This window comes from Plecotus auritus, assembly GCF_963455305.1.
Source record: "Plecotus auritus genome assembly, chromosome: X".
Classification (NCBI taxonomy): domain Eukaryota; kingdom Metazoa; phylum Chordata; class Mammalia; order Chiroptera; family Vespertilionidae; genus Plecotus; species Plecotus auritus.
This window is the reverse complement of record NC_137784.1, coordinates 55,640,647-55,660,484: the sequence shown is the minus strand read 5'-3', so window position 1 is coordinate 55,660,484 and position 19,838 is coordinate 55,640,647. Positions and strand designations below refer to the sequence as shown.

The 19,838-nt window shown below is 39.8% G+C and overlaps 1 protein-coding gene across 1 annotated transcript in view; it reads left to right on the top strand.

Annotated features, from left to right (window-relative positions):
• Nucleotides 1-19,838, top strand: part of TEX11 (testis expressed 11) — a gene marked incomplete at both ends in the record, with an annotated part of 517,390 nt that overhangs the window by 106,133 nt on the left and 391,419 nt on the right. Inside the window, one exon of the mRNA XM_080652805.1 lies at nucleotides 10,981-11,066. Within this exon, the coding sequence (XP_080508931.1) occupies nucleotides 10,981-11,066 (86 nt within the window). The remainder of the gene's footprint in view (nucleotides 1-10,980; nucleotides 11,067-19,838) is intronic.

Sequence of the window (19,838 nt, the reverse complement as noted above, 5' to 3'; positions counted from 1 at the left end):
TTTTCTCTGCATAATCTCTGTTTTCTCCAAAGTTACTTTTTCTGTTTGTGTGTTTGTGTGAGCTCAGTCTTTGCCTTTCTATTAGATGCTTTCCTCAATTGTCTGATGATCATTGGCTGCTTATCTTTAATAATGAAACACTAAAAATATAATTGAAAGCTCTGTTCCTGGGTTGTCTTCTCTGTAATGTGATCTTAATGAGATGCTCTGTAAGGTGAGCCATTTGCTGAGTTCAGTGTCCTTGGATCTTTTTTCTTCAGCTGATCAAATTTCTCATAAAAGGCTCTTAGAGATCCAATACCTGGTTTTTTGTGTTCTGGATATTGAGGAGGAGGGAACAAAGATTTGGGTCTATTCAGTATGTAAATATTTACTTAATCAATCTTTTTTCAGTATAGCATTTCTACCCTCAATTGTGTCTGATTTCCCCAAGTTCAGAGACCTTCTGTTTTTCCCTCTGCAGATTATTGCTAGGATCATGGAGAGACAGTTGCTTGTCTGATGGAATGCGGAAGGAGACTTGAGGTCTAAATACTTTTTAAACATACCTTCAACCAATTTTCATGTTTTCAGCCTCACCTTTATAAGGTACCTGGGGTGCCAGGTGCTGAAATTGAAAGGAGGATATGGCAATATAAATTGGGTTGCTTCTCAGATTTCCCCATTGCTAGTATAGCATTCTACTTTCTCAAGTCTACTAAGTTAATTACTAATTTATAAATTTCTTTTCCAGCCTCTAAAACTATGTTGCTCTTGGTCTGCTGTCTTACCCTACTAGGTTTGTGCCTTTTAAAAAATTTTTGCTTAAGAGCATAAAAAGAATAAAATACTAGGGAACATACACTGAGTGGCCAGATTATTATGAATGCATAATAATCTGGCCACTTAGTGTGCGTGTGTGTGTGTGTGTGTGTGTGTGTGTGTGTGTATATATATATATATATATATATATATATATATATATATATATATGTATTAGAGGCCCGGTGTATGAATTCGTGCATGGGTGGGGTCCGGCCAGCCTGGCCAGGGGGAGGGAACATTCAGAGATCATAATAATCTGGCCACTCAGTGTATTTACCCTAGAAGGTGTAAATTTTATTTACACTGAAAACTTAAACTGATGAAAGAAATTAAAACAGTCACAGATAAATGGAAAGACATCCTGTGTTTATGGATTGGAAGACTTAATATTGTTAAAATGTCTACAGTATTCAAGTCTGTCTATAGGCTAAATGTCATCCCTATAAAATCCCAATGGCATTTTGGCAGACAGAGAGAAAAATCCTAAATTTCATATGGAATCTCAAAGGAACCAAATAGCCCAAAACAATCTTGAAAATTAAGAATAAAGTTGGAGACCTTACATTTCCTGATTTTAAAACATTGTAAAGCTACAGCAATTAAAACATTATGGTCATAAAGACCAACAGAACAGTATAGAAAGTCCAGAAATACACTTTGCTTGTATAAAAACTAACAAAGGTGCCAAGGCCACTCAATAGAGAAATAGCAGTCTTTTCAACAAATGTTGTTGGTAAAATTGGATATTTGCATGCAAAATAATAACATTGGAGGTCCTGGCCTGGTTAGAGCACTGTATCGATAGACCAAGGTTGTGGGTTTGATTCCTAGTCAGGGCACATACAAGAAGCAATCAATGAATGTATGAATCAGTGGAAAAACAAATCAATGTTTTCTCTGTCTCCCTCCCTTCCTTCCTCTCTCTTTCTAAAATAAATAAATAAAAATAAAAAAATAATAAAGTTAGATCCTTTCTTACACCATATAAAAATTCATAACTAAGTGGATTAAATACCTATATATAAGACCCAAAACTATAAAAGTTCTAGAAGAAAACAGGGGGGAAATTTTGACATTGGATTTGGCATGATTTTTTGATATGCACCAAAAGCACAGGCAACCAAAGTAAAAATAGACAAAAGGAATGACATAAAACTTAAAAACTTCTGCACAGCCCAGCTGGGGTGTCTCAGTTGGTTGAGCATCATCCCGTGCACCAAAGGGTCACCAGTCAGGGCACAGACCCAGTTTGCAAGTTCAATCCCCAGTCACGGTGCATATGGGAGGCAACCGATGTTTCTCTCACATAGACGTTTCTCTCTCTTTTTCTTCCTCTCTCTATAAAATCAATAAAAAACTTCTGCACATTAAAGGAAACAATCAAGAGAGTTGGATGGCAACTTGTGGAATAGAGGCAAGTATTTACAGATCATATATATGATAAGGATTTAATATCTAGTATACACAAAGAACTTTAACCTTAACAATGAAAACAAATAACCTGATTTAAAAACTGGCAAAGGACCTGAATAGACAGTTCTCCAAAGAAGATATACAATTGGACAACAAGTGTATGAAAACATGCAAATATTACTAATCCTTGAGGAAATACAAATTAAAATCATAATGAGATATTGCTTCACATCCATTAGGATGGCCGCTATTAGAAAAAGAGAAAATGACAAGTGTTGATGAGGATGTGGAGCAATTAGAACCCCGAGTACTATTGGTGAGAATGCAAAATGACACAGCCACTATGGAAAGTAGTATGCCAGTTCCTCAAAAAATTAAAAATAGAATTATTGTAAAACCCAGCAATTCCACTTCTGGGTGTGTGCAAAAGAACTGAAAGAAGGTTCTTGAAGAGATATTTGCACACCTGTGTTCATTGCAGCATTATTCACAGTAGCCAAGAGGTGGAAGTAGCTCAAATGTTTATCCACAAAAAGGGAAAAAGATTTCTTATGTAGCCTTATAAAGAAATCCTGTCAAATGCCACAACATGGATGAGCCTTGAGTACACTATGCTAAGTGAAATAAACCAATCAGAAAAAGCCAAAATAGTGTATAATTCCACTTATATGAGGTATATACTAAAGTAGTCAACTCTAGAAATAGAAAGTAGAATGGTGGTTGCCAGGGATTGGAGGGAGAGGCAAATGAGGAGTTGTTCAATGGGTAAAGAGTTTCAATTTTACATGATGAAAAGTCTAGGGATCTGTTACACAACAATATGAATATAATTAACACTATTAAATTATACACTTAAAGTGGTTAAGATATAAATTTGTCATGTTCTTTTTACCACAATTTAAATGATCTTTTTTCTTTATTAGCATTTTACTGGGGTTTCAGAAGAGAGCAGAGTAATTGTGTGTTCTCAATGTGACATCTTTAAGAGGAACTTGGTACTGGCCTTTTTGTTTATTTCTGCTTTTTGTTTCTCTGTTTACATTTCTCTACCTTCCTGTGGGTTTGAAGAATCTTAGGGAATTTTTAGAATTACATTTTGGTTTATCTGTATTATTCTTGAATGATGTTCTTAGAAGGGCACCAGTCATATTGGATTTAAGGCACACCCTAATCCACTATTACATCATCTTGATTATATTGCCAAGACCCTAATTCCAAATAAGGTATATTCACTGGTTCCAAGTGGACATGAATTTGGGGGGACATTATTCAACTCACTATAGTCTCTTTTTAAAAATTGATTTTAGAGAGAGAGAGAACTATCGATGTAAAAGAGAAACATTGATCAAACCTGGAACGTGGCTATGTGCCCTAATTTGGAATTGAATTTGTCACCTTTTGTTGTATGGATTGATGCTCCAACCAACTGAGCCACACCAGCCAGGTCAACCCACTATAATCTTGATGGAACAAGTCCTTCTACTTTGTTCTTCAGTATTGTCTTAGCTGTTATTGGCCTTTAATTCTTTCATATTCATTTATGAGTCAGCTTGTCAAGTTTGGTAAAAACTATTGGGATGTTGATTGAAATGGCATTGGGCTGCCTGGCCAGTGTGGCTCAGTAGTTGAGTACCAACCTATGAACCAGGAGGTCACAGCTCAATTCCCCAGTGCAGGGGCATGCAGGAGGCAGTCAATCAGTGATACTCTGTAATTATTGATGTTTCTATCTCTCTCTCCCTTTCTGAAACCAATAAAAATATATTTAAAAAAAGAAATTGCATTGGATTAATTTATTAATTTGGAAAGCTTCATTATCCTATCTAATAAAAGAGTAATATGCAAATTAACCATCAGTCCGCTACATCCACAAAGCCATGCCCAGAAGCCACGCCCACAAGCCAATCAGGAGCAAATATGCAAATAAACCCAACCAAGATGGTTACGGCCACAGAGAGCAGAAGGGCGGCTTGGGTTTCCCGGGCAATGGAGGAAGCCAAGCTTTCCGCCTGCCCTTGCCAGCCTAGGCTTCCACTCAAGGCTACAAAGTTTCAATGATAGAAGATACATAAACCCAAACAGAAATGGTGGCAGCCACGGAGCTAGAAAGAGCAGGAGGCTAGGGTTGCCCCCGGCGATGGAGGAAGCCAAGCTTTCCGCACACCCTGGTCGGCCCAGGCCTCGCTTAAGGCTACAAAGTTTCAATTATAGAAGATACATAAATCCCAACAAAAATGGCTGCCGCCATGGAGCAAGCAGAAGGCTTGGCTCTGCTCCAGGCTATAAAGTTTTAATTGTAGAAGATAAATAAACCCCAGATACCAGGGCCTCCACTTGGGTCGCCAGAGGGCGTGGCCAGCCTGCAAACCACCACAGCCCTTCACCCAGGCCGCCCCACGCCCCAAGGGACCCCCCACCCTGATCCGGGACACCCTTCAGGGCAAACCAGCTGGCCCCCACCCATGCACCAGGCCTCTATCCTATCTAATAAAAGAGTAATATGCAGGTTGACCATCACTCCAACACACAAGATGGCTGCCCCCATTGGTCAAAGATCCTGCCCCCATGTGGACACAAGATGGCCATGACAAGATGGCCAGCAAGGGAGGGCAGTTGGGAGGGACCAGGCCTGCAAGGGAGGCCAGTTGGGGGCAATCAAGCTGGTAGAGGAGGGAAGTTGGGGGCAACCAGGCCTGCAGGGAAAGGCAGTTGGGAGGGACCAAGGCCTGCAGGGGAGAGCAGTTGGGGGGGGGACCAGGCCTGCAGGGGAGAGCAGTTGGGGGGGACCAGGCCTGCAGGGGAGGGCAGTTAGGGGTGACCAGGCCTGCAGGGGAGGGCAGTTGGGGGGGACCCAGGCCTGCAGGGGAGAGCAGTTGGGGGGGACCAGGCCTGCAGGGGAGGGCAGTTAGGGGTGACCAGGCCTGCAGGGGAGGGCAGTTAGGGGTGACCAGGCCTACAGGGGAGGGCAGTTAGGGGAAAACAGGCTGGCAGGGGAGCAGTTAGGCATCAATCAGGCTGGCAGGGGAGTGGTTAGTGGTTGATCAGGCTGTCAGGCAGAAGCAGTTAGGAGCAATCAGGAAGGCAGGCAGGTGAGCAGTTGGGAGCCAGCAGTCCTGGGTTGTGAGAGGAATGTCCGACTGCCCGTTTAGGGATCGGGCCTAAACGGGCAGTTGGACATCCCTCGAGGGGTCCCAGATTGGAGAGGGTGCAGGCTGGGCTGAGGGTCACCCCCCCCACCCTGTGCATGAATTTTGTGCACCGGGCCTCTAGTCTTTATAGTAATGAGTCTTCCTATCCATGAATGGGATATATCCTAATTTATATAATCTTTAATGTATTTCAATATACTTTTGTAATTTTCACATTCCATTGTTATTGTAAGTGATATTTTAAAGATTATATTTTGGTATTTTTGTCATTGGTGTATAAGAATTCAGTTGTATACTAGTAAATGCTTATTTAATAACTTCTCTGAATTTTCTTATTAATCCTAATAATTTTATCTGTACAGTTCTTTGGATTCTTTTAATTTGCATGTTTTTACTGTCTCTTTCTTTTGGTTCTGTTGCTATCTATTTCACTTTACAAATTACTAGAGGGCAAAAAAAACCACGTTTCTTTAATATGCTTTATAGAGTTAATGGACATTGAATGTGTATTGAAAGATACGATAGGAGATTTTTAGGTGGTGTGTAGGGAAAGAAAACTTTTGGTATCTTGTAGACATAGGATATATAACAGATGAGTAAATATGCCTTCATCATGATGGGGCTACTAGGAAAAGACCTTTAAGTCCAGAGAGTTAAGAGTTATTTTATTTGGTTGATAGAGCTGTACTGTTAGGAAACTCATGATTTTTAATTCTAAAGGTCAGTAAAACTATTTAGGGTATTTTTTATTTGCTTAAGGTTTAGACAAGGGACCTGATAATCTAGGTCAAGAAATCTTATAATGACAGGAAATGATCAGATAAAGGTTGGAGAAGCACTAACATAGTGTTTTTAAAGGAATTAATTAGTTAAATTAACCAGCTCTCTTTTGTCGTAGACATCTTTCCTGTATCCCAAAACTAGATTAGGAATTATTGTAAGGTGTTGACATGAAAGCAGAAGGTAATACTGTATTGTTCAGAGGCAAATAAAATTTTTCAAATACATTTTTATTGATTTCAGAGAGGAAGGGAGAGAGAGATAGGAAACATCAATGATGAGAGAGAATCATTGATTGGCTACCTCCCGCAGATCGCCTACTGGGGATCGAGCCCACAACCTTGGCATGTGCCCTGACCGGGAATCAAACCATGACCTTCTGGTTCATAGGTCAATACTCAACTACTGAAAATTGTGTCTTAGAGCACCAGGAGAAATAATTAATAAACTGTTGTTGATTATTACTGAGATAATCTGAGGATTAGAGAAAGCTGAGTGAGGGACGGATTAGAAGGTAAATGTCTTAAAGCCGTTAAGGAAGAAATCCAGGCAATTATAATTCAACTAGAGGCCTGGTGCATGAAATTTGTGCATGGGGGGGGTGTCCCTCAGCCCAGCCAGCACCCTCTCCAATCTGGGGCACCTCGGGGGATGAGAGAGAATCATCGATTGGCTACCTCCTGCAGATCGCCTACTGCCAGCAGTCGGACATCTCTCTCATAATCCAGAACTGCTGGCTCCTAACCACTCGCCTGCCTGCCTGATTGCCCCTAACCGCTTCTGACTGCCAGCCTGTAGCCCCCTAACCACTCCCCTGCCGGCCTGATTGATGCCTGCTTCCCTGTCAGTCCGATCGCCCCCAACTCCCCTCCCCTGCTGGCCCAGTCACCCCCAACTGCCCGCCCCTGCTGGCCTGTTTGCCCCCAACTGCCTTCCCCTGCCAGCCATCTTGTGGCAGCCATCTTGTGACAACATGGGGGCAGCCATCTTGTGATGATGTGAGGGCATTGCTCGAGGGCACAAGGGCCACCTAGTCTATTATTAGTATAGATTATTACTACACTATTATAATTGAACCTATAAATGTTTAAAAGAAAACAAATCATGAAGAAAAATAGCTTGGAATTTGTGACTGGAAAAATAATAGGAGGTTGATTTTACTGAATTTTATAAAAACCCAATTTACAAAGTAATGTGCAGAAAATGAAGTTATCTAGTTAAGTAAAAATCAGCCTTGTAACAAAGTTAGTGATCAAACTCATTTTCAGCAGCAATATATAATTGAGTTTATAAAATCATTATATATCTCATTTTGTCACTGTAATGTAGGTATTCAGTTGGAGCTATCATTTTTGCGCCAGGAGCTGTAACAGTGGCTGGAGGTTCTAGAAATCCTATGGGTCCTGGAGATCATAGAATGCATTAGTAAAAACCAATATGCAATGGACTTATAGCTCTGCCATCTTTGTATTTTTATTTCCATTATATATTGCTTGCAAAATGAGATGTTAGCACTCCATAGGAAGCTATAAACATACATATATATATATATATATATATATATATATATATATATATACACACACACACACACACATATATTTGAATTTATCTTTATTGTTGAAATTATTATATATGTCCCCCCTTCCCCCCCCCCCCGTTGACCCCCTCTACCCCACTCCCGTCCCCTCCCCAGGCCTTTACTGCACTATTGTCTGTGTCCATGGGTTATGCATATCCTATATAATAAAAGGCTAATATGCAAATTGTCCCATTGACGGGGACTTTGACCAGGAGTTTGACCAGGGGGCAGGGCCAGCTGGCCAACCGCCCACAGCCCTTCCCTCTGGCCGGTGGTGGCAGCGGCAGGTGGCCAGGGGAAAGGAGGCCCCGGCTGGCAGCTGGTGGCCACTAGGGACCCTACCTGTGTACAAATTTCATGCACTGGGCCTCTAGTTTCTAAATAAGTCTTATGACTAGATAAGTGCTTTGGACACATTTCAGAACTTTAGAATTTTTTAAACTTGCCTTGATTTTTGGAAATAAAAAACATTTTTTCCTCCATTCATTGGTGAATTTTTTGGTGTTGAATATACTCTCTAATCCAGCAGTCGACAACCTTTCAGACCTCACGGACCACCAGTGGTCCGTGGACCACTGGTTGGCGACTGCTGCTCTAATCCAAAGCCTTTTACTGAATTTGACAACCTACAAAATAATTTTAGCCTGTTATTTTGCTGGGCAATGATTAGATTTTCCACTTCTTGTTATTAAAGGACCTTTCAAGTTCTATTAGTAATATATCATATTTTCCATACATAACTAATTCCCCAATCTGAATATTTTGTAGCTCCTCTTTAAATAAATCGAGAGGTTTTGATAAGGTAGAGTGAGTTATTTTTTAATATATTTTTATTGATTTCAGAGAGGAATGGAGGGAGAGAGAGAGAAACATCAGTGATGAGAGATAATCACTGATTGGCTGCCTCTTGCATGCCCCCTACTGGGGATCGAGCCAGCAACCCTGGACATGTACCCTCCCAGGAAATTGAACTGTGGTCCTCTCGTTCATAGGTTGATGCTCAAACACTGAGCCATGCTGGTTGGGTTTGTCTGGGAAGTTCTTTATCTGTCCTTTGATTCTAAATGATAGCTTTGCTGGGTAGAGTAATCTTGGTTGCTTTTCATCACTTTGAATATTTTGTGCCAATCTCTTTTGGCCTGCAAAGTTTCTGCTGAGAAACAGCTGATAGTTTTATGGGAACTTCCCTGTAGGTAACTAACTGCTTTTTTCTTGCTGCTTTTAAGATTCTGTTTTTAATCTTTGGTATTTTAATTATAATGTGTCTTGGTGTGGGCCTCTTTGGGTTCATCTTGTTTGGGACTCACTTTGCTTCTTGGGCTTATATGTCTATTTCCTTCACCAGGTTAGGGAACTTTTTAATTATTATATTTTTCAAATAGGTTTTCAATTTCTTGCTATCCTTTTCCTTCTTCTGGCACCCCCATGATGCAAACGTTGGTATGCTTGAATCTGTCCTAGAGGCTCCTTAAACTATCCTTATTTTTTGGATTCTTTTTTCTTTTTGCTGTTTTGATTAGGTGTTTTCTGCTTTCCTTTTTTTCCAAATCATTGATTTGAACCTCTGCTTTATCCTCTTTACTGTTGATTCCCTGTAACATATTCTTCATTTCAGTTATTGTTTTCTTCATTTCTGACTTTTAAAAATGTTTTCTGTTTCCATTTTTATGTTTCCTACCTCTTTGAAGTTCTCACTAAGTTCTTCTAATCTTCCCCTAAGTTCATTGAGCATCCTTATAAACAGTGTTTTGAACTCTACATCTAGTATATTTCCTGTCTCTATTGTATTTAGTTATTTTTTTGTAGTTTTGTTCTGTTTTTTCATTTGGGATATGTTTCTTTGTCTCCTCATTTTGGTTGCCTCCCTTTGTTTGTTTCTATGTATTAGGTAGAGCCTATTAGGCACAGCCTCCTCAGTCACCTGAGCTGGGCATTACAGGTGCAGCTCTCCATGTCAGCTGTCTGTACTCTCCTATTGTAGTTGAGCCTTGATTGCCATTGGCATGTCAATGGGATGGATTTATTTCCAGGCTAATCATTTGCAAGGACTGGCCCCAAGTGTAGCAGAGCAGCTGCTGTGCCAGGGCCTGACCCCAAGGAGCAGGACTCTCTTCAGTGAGACTCTGGTGTTTACTGAGTTCACCCCTTGAATGCACTGCTTCTGGAGGTGGTTGGGTGGTTCTCCAGAATGGTCTGAAACTGTCTACCAGGTGTGCCGGCTCTGGTGCCTACTGGGGAATTAGGCCAAGATCAGCCACCACCTGACATGAGCTACAGAGTGAGCTGCTACTTCTGTTGTGCTTGGAGGTGCCCGGGAGAGGTCAAGCTGTGGACTAAGGCCGGCTGCTGCTAGTGCTGGACTTAGGGTTGTTTAGCAAGAGGTACAGGGCACACTGAGGCCAGATGCTGCTTGTTTGGGGTTTGTGAACCTTTGAGATATTTTAGGAGTGTCTGAAACATGAGCTCAGACAAGCCATTTGTATGGAAAAGCCACTGAAAATAACTTGGCAGGACCTGCAGGTTGGGTAGGGCGAGGTATCAGGAAATCACTAGGGCTGGGTGAACAGTGTTAGGTTGATGGAGACTCAGATAAGGCACTTACCTGCTGGTTCTGTTGGGGGAGGGCTAAACAAAGGAATCCCCACTGGTTTTCACATCCCGAAGATATGGGACTTCGCTTCCTGGCACTGGAACTCTGGTCAGGGAGGCCTGGTGTGGGGATGGGACCCCTCCATTCTTAGGGAGGACCTCAGCAGCTCAGATATCCCTCCATATTTGTATAAAATTTAAGTTCTTTATTGGTCAATGTATTACATAAGTCTCCTTTTCTCTCCATTGACCTCTCCCCAGCCGCCCCAATCCCCAGCACATTCCCTCACTGCCCCCCCCCCGATCTGTGTCCATTGGTTATGGTCATATGCATGCATACAAGTCCTTTGGTTGATCTCTTCCTCCCTATTTTTAAGTACCACATGTGGCTGTGGGACCAGCCTGTTCCACAGCTCTGTCCCTCCTACCAGTCTCAATGTGACTGCTCCTGTATGTCTAAATTATAGGACTTCAGCTAGATATTAAGTGATTCTGAATAATGATGGTTCTGTAGTTTAGTTGTAATTTTGATATGGTTGTGGAAAGATGTCAGTACTGCATCCACCTATACTGCCATCTTGACCAGAAGCCCAGTATGATCTCTATAGATACTTTAATGTTAAGGAAATCATGAATCTGATGTAACTTTTTTTTTAATTGCAGACTGAATATCTTCTTATTCTCTGTTACAACTTTGGAGTAGAAACCCACATGCTGAATAAATACGAAGAAAGTTGTTACTGGCTTAGGTAATATAAACAAAAATAATGAATGTAAATTCAAGAATATTATAAAGTTCAGTTAAGTTTAAACATTGACTTAAAAAGCCAACATGCTACATTTATTTACTGCTTTAACATGTACTAGTTATTATTCTTACATGCTGCCAGTGATAGAAAAATGTATGTTATTCTTTTTTCTTCTGTTAATCCTCACTCAAGGATATTTTTTCCATTGATTTTTCAGTGAGAGTAGAAGGGAGAGGGAGAGACAGAGAGAGAAAAACATCGATGTGAGAGACACATCAACTGGTTGCCTCTTGCATGTGCTCTGACCAGCGCTGGAGATCAAGCCTGCAACTGAGGTATGATGGATGTGCCCTTGATTGGAATCAAACCTGAGACCCTTCAGTCTGTGGGCCAATGCTCTAACCACTGACCAAACTGGCCAGGGCTATTCTATTCTTAATATAACATAAGGGTATGCTCTCCCTCTATTCCTCCTTTGTATCTTCTGAAGATTATGGAAATTTTTTTCTTTGCTTTGGGACTTATTGCTGTCTGTCAGCCCCACAGTATAAGGGTGGGAAGGGCGGGAAGAATGGGATCAGCTAAAATTATTAGTCCTAAATGATTTTGATATTTTAATATCAATCAAGTAAGTATATATTTAGCACTTACTATATGCTCAGTACTGTGCTAAAATTTGTACTGTTGTGTTGAATATGGAAAAATCAAGGGAATACTACAAAAAATATAGCAATTATATGCACAAACTATGTCTTTTACTGAATATGTAGGCCAAGCACAGATTGACACATAGTAGATATTCAATAATTTCTAGTTAAATGATTTTATGTGAAAATGTATTTTTTCTGGAGATGTTACATAGGTGTTTTGAATATCAGGTGATCACGAAATAAAATATATCAAATCAATTCAACAAAATTTTCTTTCTTAGTACAGGGTTAGTTCTGGTTGTTTGGAGATATTCCCATGATCAGTTTCACTATTGGTGAAATTTACATTTGCCATGAATGAAATAAATGGAAATTTGGTCATTAAGATTATAATACTCATAGACATATATATCTCTAACAAAATATTTATGCAAATAACTTGTTTATGTAAAAGACTTTAGAGCTCAAAGATTGATCAAATTCTGTAAAGAAATATGCTTCCACTTTGCTATACATCTGAAATGGACGCGAAATGGTATTGAATGTAAACTGGTTGGAAAAAGAAAAAAGAACCCTGCCTGCCCTGGCGAGTGTCACTCAGTTGGTTGGAGTGTTATCCTGTACACAGATAGGTGGCATGTTTGATTTCCTACCAGGGCACATACCTAGGTTGTGGGTTTGATCCCCAGTTCAGGGTACTTACAAGAAGCAACCGATAGATGTTTCTCTCTCACATTGGTTTCTCTCTCTCTCTCTCTCTCTCTCTCTCTCTCTCTCTCTCTCTCTCTCTCCCTCTCTCCCCCCATTTGCCCTTCTTCCCTCCCTCCCATTTTCCCCTCCTCTCTCTAAAATCAATAAAAATCATGTCCTCAAATGAGTATTAAAAAAAACAAACATGCTTGACAGAACAGGCTTATGCAGTTATAAGAGTTATACTTGTCTCGATTTAGAATGCTTCACACAAGTGGAATATACCTGAATTTTTTAAAATTTTAAAATAACATTTTAATACATTTAATTATTTAAAATATACCAAAGTAACTAACTAGTTTAGCATAGGTTTTACAACAGGTTTCCTTTAAAGGAACAACCTTTTTTTTTTCTTTATTGATTAAGGTATTACATATGTGTCCTTATTGCCCCATTGCCCCCCCCCCAACTCATGCCCTCAACCGCCTGTTGTCTGTGTCCATTGGATAGGCTTATATGCATGCATACAAGTCCTTCGGTTGATCTCTCCCACTTACCCGCCCCCCCTACCTTCCCTCTGAGGTTTGACCATCTGATCGATGCTTCTCTGTCTCTGGATCTGTCCCTGTTCATCAGTTTATGTTCATTATATTCCATAAATGAGTGAGATCATGTGATATTTCTCTTTCTCTGACTGGCTTATTTCACTTAGCATAATGCTATCCAGTTCCATCCATGCTGTTGCAAATAGTAAGAATTCCTTCTTTTTAATGCAGCGTAGTATTCCATTGTGTAGACGTACCACAGTTTTTTAATCCACTCATCTGCCGATGGGCACTTAGGCTGTTTCCAAATCTTAACTATGGTAAATTGTGCTGCTAAGAACATAGGGGTGCATATATCCTTTCTGATTGGTGTTTCTTGCTAGAAGTGGGATCACTGGGTCAAATGGGAGTTCATTTTTAGTTTTTTGAGGAAACTCCATATTGTTCTCCACAGTGGCTGCACCAGTCTGTATTCCCACCAGCAGTGCACAAGGGTTCTTTTTTTCTCCGCATCCTCACCAGCACTTGTCATTTGTTGATTTGTTGATGATAGCCATTCTGACACATGTGAGATGGTACCGCATTGTTTTGATTTGCATCTCTCTGATGATTAGTGATGTTGAGCAGGTTTTCATATGTCTCTTGGCCTTCCTTCTGTCTTCTTTCAAAAAGTGTCTATTTAGATCAGTTGCCCATTTTTTGATTGGGTTGTTTATCTTCTTTATATTTTATTTATTTATTTATTTATTTATTTAATTGTTTGAAGTATTACAAATAGTAGTACATATGTCTCCTTTTTTTTTTTTTCCCATTGACCTCCCCCCCGGCCTACCCGTCCCCCCAGTACATGCCTTTACCTGCCCCGCCCCAGTGTCTTTTATCCATTGGTTATGCTTATATGCATGTATTTATCTTCTTTTTATTAAATTGTATGAGTTCCCTGTAAATGTTGGAGATTAAACCCTTATCGTTGATATCATTGGCAAATATGTTCTCCCATGCAGTCGGCTTTCTTCTTGTTTTATTGATGGTTTCCTTTGCTGTGCAAAAGCTTTTTATTTTGGTGTAGTCCTATTTGTTTATTTTCTCTTTAGTTTCCATTGCCCTAGGAGCAATATCAGTGAAGAAATTGCTTCAACATATGTCTGAGATTCTCTGCCTGTGGATTCCTCTAGTATTTTTAGGTTTCCCATCGTATGTTTAAGTTCTTGATCCATTTTGAGTTTATTTTTGTGTATGGTGTAAGTTGGTGGTCTAGTTTCATTTTTTTTTTTTTGCATATATCTGTCCAATATTCCCAACACCATTTATTGAAGAGACTGTCTTGATTCCATTGTGTGCTGATGCCTGCTTTGTCAAATATTAATTGAGCATAGTGATTTGGGTCAATTTCTGGGTTCTCTATTCTATTCCATTGATCTATATGTCTGTTATTGTGCCAGTACCAGGCTGTTATGGGAACAGTGGCTTTGTAATACAGCTTGATATCTGGTATTGAGATCCCACCTACACTGTTTTTCTTTCTCAGGATTGCTGTAGCTATTCAGGGTCTTTTTTTATTCCAGATGAATTTTTGGAAAGTTCTTTCTAGGTCTGTGAAATATGCCGTTGGTATTTTAATGGGAAGTGCATTGAATTTATAGATTGCTTTGGGTAGTATGGACATTTTGATGATGTTGATTCTACCAATCCATGAACATGGTATGTTCTTCCATCTCTTTATGTCTTCCTCTATCTCTTTTTTCAGTGTCGTGTAGTTTTCCACATATAGGTCTTTTACTTCCTTAGTTAAGTTTATTCCTAGGTATCTTAATTTTTTTGGTGCAATGGTAAATGGGATTGCTTTTTTAGTCTCTCTTTCTGTAAGTTCATTATTGGTGTATAGAAATGCCATAGATTTCTTGGCCTTAATTTTGTATCCTGCTACATTGCCGAATTCATTTATTAAGTCTAATAAATTTTTGATGGAGTCTTTAGGGTTTTCTATGTACAGTATCATGTCATCTGCAAATAAGGACAGTTTTACTTCTTCTTTTCCAATTTGGATGCCTTTTATTTCTTCTTCTTGTATGATCGCAATGTCTAGTACATCCAGCACTATGTTGAACAGGATTGGTGAGAGTGGGCATCACTGTCTTGTACCTGTTCTTAGGGGAAATGGCTTTAGTTTTTGCCCATTGAGTATGATGTTGGCTGTGGGTTTGTCATATATGGCTTTTATTATGTTGAGGTATGATCCTTCTATTCCCACCTTGCTGAGAGTTTTTGTCTAGAAAGGGTGTTGGATTTTGTCAAATGCTTTTTCTGCATCAATTTATATGACTATGTGATTTTTTATCTCTCACTTTGTTTATGTGATGTATCACGTTTATTGATTTGAGAATATTGTACCATCCTTGCATCCCCAGGATAAATCGTACTTGGTCCTGGTGTATGATCTTTCTGTGTACTGCTGCATCTGATTTGCTAGAATTTTGTTGAGGTATTTGGCATCTATGTTCATGAGGGATATTGGCCTGTAATTCTCTTTCATTGTGTTGTCTTTATCTGGCTTTGGTATTACGGTAATGCTGGCTTCATAGAAGGACCTTGGAAGTATTTTTTCCTCTTGAATTTTCTGGAATAGTCTGAGGAGGATAGTTTTTAGTTCTTCCTTGAATGTTTGGTAAAACTCCTCTGTGAAGCCATCTGGCCCCGGGCTTTTGTTTGCTGGAAGCTTTTTGATGACTGCCTCTATTTCCTGCATAGTTATCAGCCTATTGAGATTTTTAGAATCTTCCTGAGTGAGTTTTGGACGGTTCTTTTTTTCTAGGAATGTGTCCATTTTCTCCAGGTTGTCTAGTTTGTTAGAATAGAGTTATTCATAGTATTTTTTTTAACAATACTTTGTATTTCTGTGGGGTCTGTTGTTATTTCTCCTCTTTCATTTCTGATTTTGTTTATTTGGGTCCTCTCTCTTTGCTTCTTGGTGAGCCTGGCTAGAGGTTCATCAATCTTGTTTATCCTTTCAAAGAATCAGCTTTTGGTTTCATTGATCTTTTGTATTGTCTTTTTGGTTTCCATGTCATTTATTTCTGCTCTGATCTTTATTATTTCCTTCCTTCTGCCCACTGTGGGCTTTTCTTGTTGCTCTTTTTCTAATTCTTTGAGTTGTTGAGTTAGATGATTTATTACCATTTTTTTTTTTTGAGGTAAGCCTGTAGAGCTATAAACTTCCTTCTCAGGACTGCTTTCATTGTGTCCCATAGCATTTGCATTGTTGTGTTTTTATTGTCATTAGTCTCCAGGATGTTTTTAATTTCTTCTTTTATCTCATTGATAACCCAATCATTGTTTAATAGCATGCTATTCAGCTTCCAAGTGTTTGAATTTTTTGGAATGTTTTTATTGTAGTTTATTTCTAATATTATGCCATTGTGGTCTGAGAAAATGCTTGATACGGTTTCAATCTTCTTGAATTTGTGGAGACTTTGCTTGTGACCCAATACGTGGTCTATTTTTGAAAATGTCTCATGTGCACTTGAGAAAAATGTATATTCCGTGGCTTTGGGGTCAAATGCTCTGAAAATGTCAATTAGGTCCATCTGATCTAGTGAGTCATTTAGAATTGCTGTTTCTTTGCTGTTTTTTTGTCTAGAGGATTTATCCAGTGATGTCAGTGGTATAGTAAAATCCCCTACTATGATTGTATTGGTGTCCATCTCTCCCTTGATATCTTCCAGGAGTTTTGTTATGTATTTGGGTGCTCCTGCATTGGGTGCATATATGTTTATCAGGCTTATATCCTCTTGTTGTATCGATTCCTTTATTATTATGACGTGGCCTTCCTTATCTCTTCTTATGGCCTTTACTTTGAGTTCTATTTTGTCAGATGTAAGTACTACTACCCCAGCTTTTTTTTCATTTCCATTTGCCTGAAAGATGTTTTTCCATCCCTTCATTTTTCAATCTGTATGAGTCCCTTTTTCTGATGTGGGTCTCTTGTAGACAGCATATATATGTGTCGTGTTTTTTTATCCATTCAGTCACTCGATGTCTTCAAAAAGTCTAGGCCTATGAGCTCTCCCCTTCAAAAAGTCTAGGCCTATGAGGACATGTTTGCCTCCCGGTACTGTTTGCAATGGTAGTAGAAGCTGCCTATTTAGACGAGCCTGATTAGCCTGCCCCTGAAGGTCCTGTGGGATCTATCTGTGCCTTATTCACTCACACACACACACACACAAACATACACACATCCCTCCTGAACACACACTCTTCTGTTACTCCCTCACCTCACTCATGCTCTTTCCCTCACTGCCGCATTCTTCCTGCCTCTATAGTTGGGTCTGGGGTGTTATTGACCCATTCATGGATGGATTTTCTTCCACAGGTGTCTGGTTATGTGGCTTGCTCTCAAGCCCCTTGGCCATACAGGATAAAATTCACCTCAACAAGACACAACACAGAGGGAACTAAGCACAAATGTACTCACGACACCAATAACCCCATTATAAGTGACCACCTGAGAAAAGAGAGTTACGCAGAGAAAAGAGAGCACAAATGCTATCGAAGAGAGAGAAAAAGATAAGAGATAAAAGACAAAGGAATAAAAAGGAGAATATATACTGCCCTAATCAGTTTGGCTCAGTGGATAGAGCTTCGGCCTGCAGATTGAAAGATCCCAGGTTCGATTCCAGTCAAGGGCATGTACCTTGGTTGCGGGCACATCCCCAGTGGGGGGTGTGCAGGAGGCAGCTAATCGATGTTTCTCTCTCATCGGTGTTTCTGACTCTCTATCCCTCTCCCTTCCTCTCTGTAAAAAAGCAATAAAATTATATTAAGAAAAAGGAGAAAATATATATATATATATGTAGGACACCACAGAACCAATAGATAAACCAATAAAAAAAAATACAAACACCACACACCCAGCAAAGAAAGATGGGGCAGAATTTGTAGTGGCTGAGCTTATATACTGAAAATAAGATTAAGAATTGGATGAAGGATTGAAAAAATGGCGGCGGAATAGACAGATGTTTCCCGAACCTTGTCCTGGAGCAGATAGAAAGAACAGCTCAGGGTCACACGGGGAGTGTTTGTTGGTGAGTTGAGGGACAGATATACTCCAGTAGAAGGTGGGGGACTGCTGGATGGGGCTCCCCTGACCAGGCAGCCCCCACTACTGCTGGGTTCTCTCCCAGAGAGACTGGCTCGGATGCAGAGACTGCGCCATCTTGAAGGGGAAAGTGGATGTTATCGGAAGCCTGAAAATCTACAACTCCGGCACCCACCGAACAGCTGTTAACCCAAGAACACCAGTCCCTAATTGGCGCAAACAGGTGGATTCAGAGGAGCTCTACACTCCACTACGGAAAGGTCAGATTTTGCCTGGGATAACGTGAGGTCTCTGGTCTCTGCAGTAGAGAGAAATGCGTGTACTGCGGGAGCTGGAGGACCGGGGGAAAGTTGCGCCTACAGAAATCCGTGGCTGTTGGGGCTGGCGTGATCCCAGAATGTGGAACGGGGTCCTCAGAGCTATTAACAGAAGAGAACTCTAAAACGCAACCCATTTTGATCTGACGCAAAAGGACAGCCTAAAAATTTTAAAAGTGTGCCGGTTGCTTAGACCCAAGGGGGAAAAAAAGACTGCACAGACTTGCGCACAGCCCTGGAGTTTGCACACTTATGCTGGCTCTTTTTTTTTCTTTTTTCTATTTCTTCTTTAAATCCTTGCTTATGATTACTGAGACTGCAAAGGAAAGTTGTTTTTCTGGAACCTGGGTATCAGAGGGGGAATAACCATCAGAGAACCAACTCTGGGGCAACCCACTCCCACAAACTGGTATTGAATGCCACAGGGAAAGCAGGATCTAAGCACTGGCTAGAGAGGACCTATAGACCTGGAGGTCAATCCAGAAACACTGCCACCCAGGAGTTGAATCGCAAATTGACTCTTGTGTAAACACAAATAAAGGAATACAAGAAATTAAGACACACTGCCTGCTTAAAAATCAGGACTGGCTTACAACACTGAGGAGCAGTGGAATGCAGGGATCTGCAATACTGTCCTGACTAGGAAACAGGTGTGCCAAACAGAACAGTAGAGGAAGTGAATGACCTTCAAGACTGCACATTTTTATTTTTATTTTTTTCATCTTTTACTTAAGAAACTAATTTTTTCCTTTTTTCCTCACTTGATTTTACCTTTTTAATTATTACATTTTTATTTTCAATCAGTATTATTACTACTACTATTTTACCTTTTTAAAAAAATTATTATTTTATTTTCTTTTTATTTTACTTTGGGATTAGTGTTCTACATTCTATTTTCATCTTTCCTTTATCATTTTACTCTATCTCAATTTTACCTTTATGCTATCACTTCCCGCCTAAATTTTCCCCTTTTGTTGTCATGTTTCTCTTACCCCTTTCCTGCTTTAGATTTTCCCTATTTTTATATTTTTACCCCCTGTTAAAATTTCACCCTACTTATATATCTAATTTCCAATCCCCAGCTCCAAGTCCATAAACACCTCTGTCTTCTCTGTCTTCACTATCCAAACAATTGTTTTTCTCTGTCTTTTTGTTGTTGTTTGCTTGTATGTTGGTTATATCGATTTTTTATGCTTGTATGTGAGATTGTTTTGCTTATTCTTTTTTTGTTTTTGTTTTTTGTGTTTTTTTGCTTCTGTTTTCCCTCGCCTCGCTTGATAGTATTTGTTTGTAGTTTCTATTCATCTCCAGGTACTTGTTGCTGGCATTTGTTGGGATTAGTGGTGGTTCTATTGGAGTTTTATCCCCATATATATAGTTTGTTCCCCTCTTCCTTCTTATTGTCTTTCTTTCCTCTCTTACATTTTTTCTCCAATTTCATTTTTGCACGCCTTTCTTTTTTTTTTCTCCTCTTC